This window comes from Dendrobium catenatum, unplaced genomic scaffold, assembly GCF_001605985.2.
Source record: "Dendrobium catenatum unplaced genomic scaffold, ASM160598v2 fragScaff_scaffold_1680, whole genome shotgun sequence".
NCBI lineage: Eukaryota > Viridiplantae > Streptophyta > Magnoliopsida > Asparagales > Orchidaceae > Dendrobium > Dendrobium catenatum.
The window spans coordinates 1,230,718-1,242,399 of NW_021320142.1; the positions used below are offsets into that span (position 1 = coordinate 1,230,718).

The 11,682-nt window shown below is 32.9% G+C and overlaps 1 protein-coding gene across 1 annotated transcript; it reads left to right on the plus strand.

Annotated features, from left to right (window-relative positions):
• The first annotated feature begins 1,778 nt into the window (after positions 1-1,778).
• Positions 1,779-8,723, plus strand: LOC110106875 (protein CUP-SHAPED COTYLEDON 1-like). Its single transcript, XM_020836943.2, has 3 exons — positions 1,779-2,090; positions 4,037-4,311; positions 8,168-8,723. The coding sequence occupies exons 1-3, from the start codon at positions 1,883-1,885 to the stop codon at positions 8,657-8,659; spliced, it is 975 nt and encodes a 324-aa protein (XP_020692602.1). The 5' UTR covers positions 1,779-1,882; the 3' UTR covers positions 8,660-8,723.
• The last annotated feature ends 2,959 nt before the right edge of the window (positions 8,724-11,682 follow it).

Below are 11,682 nucleotides of genomic sequence, written 5' to 3' on the forward strand. Positions count from 1 at the left end.
TCAAAGACACTTTCAAAGTCTTTGACAAAGTTTAAATAGAAGAGCTCCAAATTAGCTCTTAATTGCAACAAATTGAGATTATCGTCCAGGATGATATAAATTTTATATCGACCTATACAATTAGTACAAATTAAGCTCAATCAGTCAGGACAATTTGGAATGATCAAAAGGTTTTTGTTCATATCATCCAGGCCGATAGAATATCGTCTTATACGATTAATTTAAATTCACACATATCTTCTATAATATTGCCCTGAATAGAAGCTGACCGATGTTTGATAGTTCAGGAACAACTATGGTTTTTGAACTGATCGTCCCGGCCAATCTTGTGATCGTCAATGATGATATGATCGAGCAATCAAACCTTAATTGCTTTTCTTAATTACTAGATTAATTTAGGCATAATTGTATTACATCGTCAAGGACGATGTCGTGACGATGTTCAATAATAAATAATACCTAAATTGTTCTGGCGGTATATTTTTTATGATTTAAGCCTATCATCTCGATCGATATTAAAATCGTATAGGATAATGCGTTTAATGACAACTGCCTTAACCAGGATGCCCTAATTATGGTTTCTATTTTTTTTAACTGATAGTCCAGGTCAATTTGAGGATCATCCCGGACGATGTGATCAAAAATAAAAAATTCTAAAAGACATAATTAAGGAGCAAGGTTACAAGCAAGCATACATCCTTACAGAATAAAAATATATTAATGAAAATTACAAATAAACTTGTTTTGCTAAAACTTGAGTCTTGTAAGGTGCAATGTAATCCTGAAATGTTAGTAAACACAAAAACAAAAATAAATTACAAATACAAGTAGATAACAGAAAATGAGCCACAATATTTATTATTATCAAAAGCATAAATTCATAGGCTCGAGTTGCAACAGTTGGAGGGACATTAGTCGACAGTTGACAGTGGTTGGAGGGACCGTAGTCAATGGGCGATGGTAGTCGGAGAGACTGTTGTTAGTGGTCGGAGGTATCATAGTCAGTTAGTGATAGAGGTTGGCAAATGGTAGTCGGTGGAAGACAACGGCTAGAGGAAATATAGTGGGCAGACAATGGTAGCGAGGGGACTTTAATCGACGAGCAACGGTGATCTAAGGGATCAAAGTCGGCGATCAATGATAATTAGAGGGACCATAGTCGGCGGCAACGGTGATCGGAGGGAATATATAATTCTAACAGAGACAGGACCCATGGTTTTTTCCCTTTCAGAGTTTTCCACATAAAATATTTGTGTCTTTTATGACTCTTGCATCCATATCTCTTATCTGTTTGTGTATTGAATCTTTGCATAAAACTAGAATGCTAAACAACACTCTATCTCTCTACCACTGTGAATGTTCTGACATGCAACAATTACTATCACTAAAATACTAATGCCAATGATATTAAGCAGAATACCAACCAATGTTTTAAGAAATTTTATGAATCACTCTCCCCAAAAATATCCTAAATGCATGAAACCATGCCTAGCTATTAGGTTCCAAAGGAAGGCCCGTAGATGATAAAGCTTGAATGAAATATTCGCTTCTCTCTCTCTCTCTCTCTCTCTCTCTCTCTCTCTCTCTCTCTCTCTCTCTCTCTCTCTCTCTTCAAAGCTTCATTCATAATCTTCTTTACAAGTTAGCCAGCATGATAGTTTAATAGTAGAAGGCCTTCCGTGTAAATCCTAACTTTCCCCCACTGGCCAAAAATCTCTCTTCCTATATATTTATATGATGAGACTCAATAATTTGTAACCTCCTTTTTCTTCCTTCGCTTCTTCACTTTCCACATAAATCCACACATCTGTTATTTCAAAGTGTAACCATCTCTTTGAGCGAAGAACAAAATTAAGATTTTTGTTATAGAAGAGATTGAAGCATGCAGAATCAGAATAATAGAAAAGAAGGCGGAGAGATGGATGGTGCAGAAGCTGAGGAGGAGAAATTGCCTCCTGGGTTTAGATTTCATCCCACCGATGAAGAGCTAATCACTTATTATCTTACTCATAAGATCACCAAGGCCAATTTCACAGCAAGAGCAATTGCAGAAGTTGATCTCAACAAGTGTGAGCCTTGGGATCTCCCAGGTAGAAAAAATAATATTTTCTTAGTTCATACTTGGCCAAAACTTGAATCTGCTATTTCTCTTGGGAAAGGATAGTCCAGCTGATTGTAGCTCGTTTTTCTCCCATATGAAGTTTTTTTTTTTTTTTTCAGGGTTATGGGAGTATGTTATATTTAAATATGATATAGTTCTAGTTGTTTAAACATTGAAGGGTTTTCAAAATTTTGTTATTTTAAGGAGAAATATGTTGCTTGCTAGAACTAATGGTGATTAATTTGATTGAATTCATCTGTATCAACATATATTCTAGGAAATTTATTATTGATTACCAATATGAGAATTGGAATGATGATTAACTTGTGTTTTGAGACTAGAAAATTTCAGAAACTTCATGTATAGATTGAGTTAGGGTTTAAACATTAGGAAGCATCCTATGTATTTTTATTTATTGCTGCATGTTCAATTATTTAAGCAAAATAAGAAATTTAATTTCTACTATTATATCATCAAAGAAATTATATGTTCTTAATCAATCTGATTTCTTCTAAAAAGATTTTCTTGCTGACAATTCTTGCTAACTTTGTTCAACATATGATCTTCTTGTTTTAAACAGATTTCAACTAGGAAGTGTTCTGCGCTTTAAATGCGTGTTATAAGAGGTTAATCATAAAAAAACACTCAATAATTTGGATGATCAACAAAAACCCTCAATAGCAAAATTACATGCATAACCTCAGATCAGGGGCGGAGCTAGAGCCTAATTTCTTTTAATGTTGGATAAAATAAGATTGTGAAACGTATAATTTTATGCATGGAATAAAAATATAATTTTTTTTTCTAGAATTTGTGCAATTGCATTTATTGAAGGTGAACAAAATTATAAAAATGCTTATTTTTCTAAAAAAAAAATTGATTTAAGGCCTGAGCCCTTCCTAGCTCCATCCCTTCACAGCTGCACTCAGATTTCCACATATATATGCATTAGCTCCCTAAGAAGGTGAACCTCTAATAAATTTATTTTGTAGATTTATTTGAACAGTGTAGCAATACTCTTTCTTTTGCAAGTAAGCACCTACTTAAATTTTTAAATATTTTTACCTACAGTTCTTATTAAAAAAAAAAACAAATTATAAAAACTCCTGCATTTTAACTACAAATTTCTTGCTTGTAAATATATGCCTTGCTTATGAAGAAACTAATGATGCTAGAAAACTAATACAAAGTGTAAGCTAAATTTTCTGGATCTACATTCATTTCATCATTTATCGTGTGTTAATTTTGAATCTTCTGTATGTATATATAAATATAAAAGGTAGTTAGTTGCTAGTTTTCTTTCTTAGTTAGGTGAGATTATTTTGTGCGGTGTCTGAATGCGTCGGAGGTCAATCCGGATACGTCATGTCATCAAATACACTGTGTATTGGGTGACGTGACTCGTCCGAAGTCCGATGTGTCCGGACACCACACGTAACATATAATTTTTCCTTAGTTAGCTACCAAAACACTTTATCCTACATTTTTAGTAAAATATCATAATTATGAGCAATAGATGATAAGAAGAAAAGCTTCTAGTCATCTGCTGTGCATTAATTGTGTGCACCACAATAAACTTTATGTACATACAAACCTTTACTCAAATGTTGCTTAAGTCAACATCAAAAGGAAAAATATTGTATCATGAGCTCCAGATGCAAACAAGCACAATGAATACAAGAAATGCCTAAAAAAGGTAGAGATTTTATCAAAAATATAATATATAAACCACCAAATTCATTAATAAATTATGATATGCATTTAATTCAAATAAATATATCCATCTTTTTAATTTCTAGCAGATATACTACCTGATAGAACTACTGAAGCTTTAGCTCCACGTTATCCATGCATGTATACCTTCTTGTACTCCACCATTTTCCAAAATTGGGAGACAAGAAAATCACAATTATATTGTTTTGCTCACAATTATAGGAAAAGCAAAGATGGGGGAGAAAGAATGGTATTTCTTCAGCTTAAGGGACAGAAAGTATCCCACAGGAATGAGGACAAACCGTGCAACAAATTCGGGATACTGGAAAACAACAGGGAAGGATAAGGAGATATACGACAGTAGAAGCTCTGAGCTTGCAGGTATGAAGAAGACACTTGTGTTTTATAAGGGAAGGGCTCCAAGAGGAGAGAAGACCAATTGGGTAATGCATGAGTACCGCCTGCAGCCAAAGTCCAGTTTCAAAGGAAACCTTATGGTATGACTCTCACGTCTGCATGCATCCATATGTCTTAACTTCCCCTTAAAGGGGGATATTTATATCATTACAAGATTCATATAAACCTAATAATTATCTATTAGAGATGGTAAACACTAAAGCAAAACAGGAGAATACCTGCAACAAGAACCGATTGAAAAAATTTGCCAAAATTTTTACCAAAATTATCGGTAAAAGGCATCAGAAAATTTATGGGGGTCACTTCCAATATAATTTTCAAAAAAAATTACCTGGCAGAATTTTCCACCATTTTTGGTGACATTCCACCAGTTCAAGTGACAAAATTTTCACGAAGTACATCACTTCCTCTTCCTCATACAAGCTTTATTTTGAATTTTCATTTTAGAGTTTATTTTTTTTTTCTGTCTAGAATGTGAGATTTAAATTCTTTTAGATTAGATCTATATATTTGTTATAGATCAACATTTTACCTTGTAGATCTATTGTGCTTTGTTTAGATCTATATAATATTTATGCATATATATATTTTATGTTATTTATTTATTTATTTATGCCTATATATTTTTTGAATGTATATTAGCTTTAGCTTAGTCGAATACATTTAGATTTTGTTTTTTTTTTTTTTAAATTTAAAAAGTTTGTTAGATTTAAATTTTTTTAATTTTTTACTATGATAGACTTAGAATGATTAAATTTAATTAGATATTATTCAAGTTATTTATAATTTTTAGATTTAGAATAATTTTTTAAAGAGGGATTTCACTTATTTTCTAGTGGATTTTGTAGCAATAGGTGGTTTGTTTTCATGTAGTGAACTTATAAACTCACACAACTCCCAAATGGCTCACAAAACTGCCCCTTTATATTTATTCATGTAAATGCATCTGCCCTTACAGAAACCTTTCCCTTAAGATCGTTCAAATATGAATAAAAAAAATGATAAACTGGCAAAATCTGAGTTATTGGATGGCTGAGAAGTAGGTCTAGTGCGGAGTGGCAGATGTGGATGAATTTCGATGGAAGCAGGCAGATCTGGGCTTGGAAACAAAGCAAATGACAATGAAAGACGAAGTTGGGTTTAGTGTGGACCTGGTACGAGCGATGTGAACTCTGGAAAATGAAATTTTGGTATTATCGGCGGCTAAATGACTGCCGGTACTGGCCGCCAGTAATACCTGAATTTTCAGTAGTGAAAGAGGATGTTTAGGACTTGCAAAGTGCGATCAAGGTTTCGGATCTAAGGTAGAGGTCAATGGTTGTGTGTGACCTGTTCTAGGATAATGTGTGATAAGTTAGCATGATATAATTTCATGTATGATTGGGGATGATCATGTTGATATGGATATAGATGTCACTCGGATGGCAATGACCCTCACTGACAGCACTATTTCTTACACTCAAAATGGAAAACTATTAGAAAAAATAGAAAAATACAATATATGAAATAACTATTCGAGGATATACCTAAAACTCAACTGATATTAATTCAATTAGGGTTGCAAACAAATAGAGCTGAGCCGAGTATGTGCGTGTTCATGTTTAAGTTCGTTTATTATCAACTTATTCAAGTTCAGTTCGAGTTAGATTCGAGCTTTTTTGTTTTTATTCAAGTTTGATTTGTTTAAATTAATGGGTGTTCATATTTGGTTCATGTTTAGCTCATGTTCAGTGCTTTTCATGTTTATCGAGCTATAAACGAGCTCTACTTCTAGATGTACATTAACCTAACAAATGAGCCTTATCGTGTCTTCTAACAAACAATTATATCAAGCATGTTTTTGAACATATCTCGTGAAATTTTTTAAACTATAAAACAAGTTCATCATGCATTCAAGAAGACATCTAATGAGTATTTTTTAGTTATCAGATGAGCTAGTTCATGAACATATCTAATTAGTGTTTTTGAGTTACCAAAAATGATCTATGATTCATTTTATATTTGATTGGAGAGCTGGTTGTTCACAAATTTTAAGATCGAATGGGGAAGTAAAAATAAATTATTAAACAATTTTAGATAGGATTAGTAAAACAATTATTAAATTTCATAATATTTAATTTTTAAAACTCTAATCTAATTCTAATTGAGCTCCTTAGTTAAGCTATAATCGAGCTTCTTAATTTGCTTGTTCACAAGCATTAAACGATACAATTCGTGAACATAATGAAGCCGAACAACAACTTGTTCAAGTCCGTTTATTTAGCTATAAAATATTTATCAAAAGTATTCAAACTCGTTCATTTATCTTATCAAGTGAATATGAACGAGCTTTTATCGAGCCGAGCCATGAGTAGCTCATCAAATATTCGGTTCATTTGTAGCCCTACATTTAATTGATGAAAAATGGCATAATTTGAGGATGCTTGTAACTTCGAGTTGTCATTGGGCAAGAAAAGAGAGTAGTCAAAGTTGTTAGTCTGTCCGGAATTTGATAGTGTTTTTTTTTTTCAATCTGATAGTGTTGATCAATCAGATTGTATTGTTGTCTCGGACCACAAGTCAATTTTTCGTTCTCGCTGGAGGGTGCGGGGGCTCCTCCTACTTGAAATTTTTTTTTCATGCAATGACTAGCATTATATATGTATCAACGCTCCCCAATGTTGTATACCTGAGCGCCCTAACACTGTGTGCCAAGCACCCTAGTGCTACAAAAATTTGCTAGTAGAAAAGATAATGAGTGGAGCACCGCTGTGCTCTAAATTCAACGCCGCAACGCTCTAAAATAGCACAACAATGCTTCGGGGTAGACTTGACAGTTTTTATTTCTTGTTTTCTTGAGGGTGGCATGTATCCATTGGTGGCATATAGAGGCTTTTTTTCTTTTGTTTAGTAAGGAAAAATGGAATAAGTGAGAACAAGAGCAAGAAGCGAGTGAAAGAGAAAAGAGATATATACCTATTTCTTTCAATTTTTATGGTGGATTTCTTGGTGTGTTGTAGCTCCGTAGTTTTTTTCCGATTTTGAGTTTTTCTACATCCCTAAAAAAAGTTCTATCATTCATGGATCTTGCATATTCTAGTTTCCTCTAAGAAGGGATATTTATATAATTAAAAGACCCCCAAAAACCTAATGATAACCAAATAAAGCTCATAATCTACAAACTAACATCACCCACAAATGACACACAAAACTAGCAGTTTATATTTTTATGTATTCTTCTTTTTCAAGGACATGTAAAAAGCTAAATTTATCTCCTTCAATTTAAATTCAACTAGGAATGCAAGACACATCTTTTTTCCTAAGTTGCAAGATATTTTTCTATTTTGCAATATAACAACCGGGACAGCTATTCATGCACAACAGAAAAGAGCATTGTTGTAATTTAGGCAGCTTTCTTAGCGCTTAATGAAGCCATTTTTTAATACAATTTTTTTTTAATTTTACATTTTTATACAAAAAAATAATTTTACCCAAATGAAGCCTTAGTTAGAATAGTGTTGCAAAACTAAATTCATCTCGATATATCTTAAACGAAACTTCTGAAGAAAAAAAAAAATTATTGTGTGGACCTTCTCGGTGAACTTTCACGTAGGATACTCACAGCTAACAACGATTAATTTCAAGAAGGTGAACCCTTGCATCAATTTTTTTTGCACAATTTACACATCATAGTTTATAGGCCTCTACATATATAGCAAAAGTCCCACAAAAATAATCTACAAAAAATTCCATTTTCATGAAGCATTTCAGCACTATTGCATGATATATATTTGTATTCATAAATCATCATCGTTGATAAAACCAAGTTACCAGCAACAAATTTTGACATCTTTACGAAAAATATTTGATAATCACAAACACAACATACAGATTACTTCTTTATAAAACTCCTTACACTCATGCAATCAAATCTTAGCAATACTTGAGCTTTTCCAGGTCGACGAATGGGTCGTCTGTCGTGTCATCTTGAAGAGCAACTCCAGCAGCAAAAAATGCTCATCCACAAGCCAATCCCACAGGCTCATCAGCCCATGCAGCCTCAACATTATTGGACCTCCCATACTTCCAACCTTCTTCGGCAGCCACAATCTGGCAGAACTACTACGCTATCCAACCGGAAGACCCCCTTCTTCCCTCAACTTTCAAACAATCAACACCCAATTTGATCACAGCACCGCGAGCTTTCCGCAGCCACCGTCGTCGCTCGGCCGCCTGAACCTCAACCTTGGAGGACAGCAGCTCTTGAGGGCCATGAACACACCATTGAACACAACAGAAGGGGTGTTGTTGCCACAACCATTTATGGGTAACATTGCAGAATGTGAATCTGGGTATGGTAGTGGCAGCAACATAGTTGGTGCAGCCAGTAGGATTCAGAATTTGGAGGAGTCGTGCATGGATCTGGATGGTTATTGGCCTACTTATTGAAATAGGGAGATGATATTAATCAGAAAGTGTTATAAATATGTATGCTTTCTGTGCTAAGTTTGTATGACAATAATATTTAAAGACAATATACTATAGCTTGGATATATTGTGAATGTGCAATTTCTTTTTTTTTTTTTTGGAAATTTTTTTGATATATTCTATATTATGATATGATTAACTTTACTATATTTGCTCTTAATTTTATAGACGAGTAGATAGAATTTTTACTTGATGATTAAACTTTTAAAATAGAGGGGTATTTATAAATATGAAAATGTATAAATACAATATCATCTACACCAAAATTCTTCAAATGCATTACTTAAAATTTAAAATTTTTAGAATTTTTTTTTAAACCCCGCCCTCATCAACTTGTTTTTCGATACAAAGAATATTTTTTATCATCAAGCAAATAATAACTTATATTTTCAATCAAAATATCGGGATCAATGGCTCAAATTCATCAAGAGATCAAGGTATTGAAATTTATCATGAAAAAAATAATCTTATAAATCCATGATGGGCTTTGATATGGAAAGAAAAAAAAAATAATAATAACTTGTATTTTCTATTAAAGCTTGAATTTCAAAATTTTCGCCCCAAATTTGATTTTTTCAAGATTTACATAATGGTATTTTTTTTATTCTAATTAGAAATAGGTTTGTTTAGGAAGTCATGTGGTGAACCATTCCATGCTAGGACAGAAATACTGAGTTATTATACTCTAGTTACTATTTTGCACGGATATTTCAATAATTTCATTTTTCTTAGATTTTTTTTTTAAGTTTGAATTTTAGATAATGATTTAATGCTTTAACTATTTATTAGAATAGATCAAAAAGAATTTTTTTGTTGATTTTCTAACTTTGGTGCTGGGTGGTTGTACCCTCTGGCTTCCCCTTAATGAGAGAACTAAGTGTTTTCTTATCTTTTTTTTAGCTGAAATAATCTCACATTCACTCACACCTTATATTCTTCTAGAATCATACAACCATCTGACTCAACTATTCAGCCATTATTGCCACCACACCAAAGGGAGATCCTAATAGGGAGCAATCGCTAGAGGAAGGGTTCATAGTCAGCTAGTTTTGGTCCTCTCCACTCCATCACCTTCTAAACCTATTGGATCTAAGTCATCTAATACAAATCTAATATACACAAATCCATTGAACATTACGATGTCATTAGAGGCCCGCCATATGTCCTTAGCTTAAACATTTTTTTTGCATGTAGTTTTAATTTATCTCAAATTACACACCCTTAAACATTTTTTTTTTGTTTTCACCGAGTACTCAAAAACATATCTCCTAACATTATTTAACTCTTCCAAGTGATTCCATGGCTTAAATTCTTCTCCTTGTAATAATCTTAATGTGAAAACCAAAAAGGGAGTTGTAGGTCTTAGCCAACCAACAAGTCTTGACTAATACCTTCCCTTGGCCCTCTACCTCAAGACACTTTCCCAAAATATTCTAAGGAGTGTCCCTACGTCTAAGGTACCCTTCTACATAGCAAGTGAAATCCTTGGATAATCCATTCCCAAGGCTACTTCAACTCTGGTTTTAGAGCTCAAGCTTAAAATTTAATAAATTAAAGATAAGGTGTACATCAAGCTATCATAATTGAATTTTATCAATTGACACCATAAAAGGGAAAATATTATATATTTTCTCCATTGTATAATGTCTAGCTTCCAAAATTTATGTTCTTTAGTTGAACTAGATGTGTTTGATTATCATATGATCTATTGGAAAAGTTATGTTTTAATTATTGATGTCTAATTACCTACCCTCAATATTTCCTTAATTACCATTCACCTTAAGCTACTCCTAACCCATATTTTCTTTTAGTGTTATATTTTACAGAGGGTGCGATCCATTTAGCAAATTATTAATTTACCTTTGAATATTGAAATAACGTTATGGCATTGAGATATAGTATCAAAAACAAATTAACGAACTTATCTATATTAGTATTTTCATCAAATTTGAAACACATATATGGATCATTAAGATTAATTAAAATGATGAAAATATTAAAAAATTAAGAGAGCTTGTCTTTATCTAAAATCCAATATTCTTTTACACCAAGAGAATGAAAGTTGAAGGAGATTGTGAGATCTCAAAAAACAAGCCTGAGGCTAACTAAGAGGGAGTGTGAATTAATTGTTAATTTAAAATTTTCTTTAACGAAAAAAAAAATATATTTTTATATCATTTTCAATATCTGAAAAATAGACAATTTAATCCCCTAATTTGAAAGCAGATTAATTTCATAATAACAAAAAATTAGAGTTTGTCAACTACATAGTAAATTACAGAAAAATAAAAAGTATGAATAATAAGAACAAAACTCACAAAAATTTATAGTGGTTCGGTCCAACCTGGCCAAAGTCCACTCCCTGAAAACCTTCTTTATAGTTATTGCACTAATAGTAGTGTCTCTCCTTTTGTCCTCACAGCAAGGCAGAGTTTCCCTTACAAAATATCTTCCACCAACCCGGTACGACAGAGGACCTTACTCTTTTTTATCCTCTTGGTGATGATAGAGAACCTGAAATGCTTTTTCTCCCTCCTCGAGATGGCAGAGAATAAAGAATTTTTTTTTTTACTCTTGTAGAAGGTAGAGAACCTAGGACTAGTGTTGTAGAAAGTCTTCTCGGAGCCACCAAAGTATCAAGGAAAAAGTTTGAAGAAGACAAAGAAGAACCTTGCTTGGAGTAATATTATGAATCCCTCATAAATCTCTCTCACAAACAACTCTCCCTCTCTTCTCTTTCAAAGCACTCCTTAACTCCCTCTCTATACTTCCTCTCAAGACATTTAGCAGCAAAAAGTCTTTTTAAAACAGGGCTATTTGAGAGCTTAAATAGAGAGCATGTTTAAAAGCTCTCAATTTTAATCTGTAGACTTTGATCATCCTGTATGATCCAAGATCATTCTGTACAATTAGTTCAAAATACTTGTATTAGTACTATGCGAGGAGACAACCCTGTACAATTAGTTCAAATAAGATGAATTGAT

What these genes read in the sequence shown, in the direction of transcription:
- LOC110106875 (XM_020836943.2), top strand. Translation starts at nt 1,883, where the DNA reads ATGCAGAATCAGAATAATAGAAAAGAAGGCGGAGAGATGGATGGTGCA. An exon ending in TGAGCCTTGGGATCTCCCAG is followed by an intron (nt 2,091 to 4,036) that starts GTAGAAAAAATA and finishes TCACAATTATAG; the next exon opens with GAAAAGCAAAGATGGGGGAG. An exon ending in GTTTCAAAGGAAACCTTATG is followed by an intron (nt 4,312 to 8,167) that starts GTATGACTCTCA and finishes GAGCTTTTCCAG; the next exon opens with GTCGACGAATGGGTCGTCTG.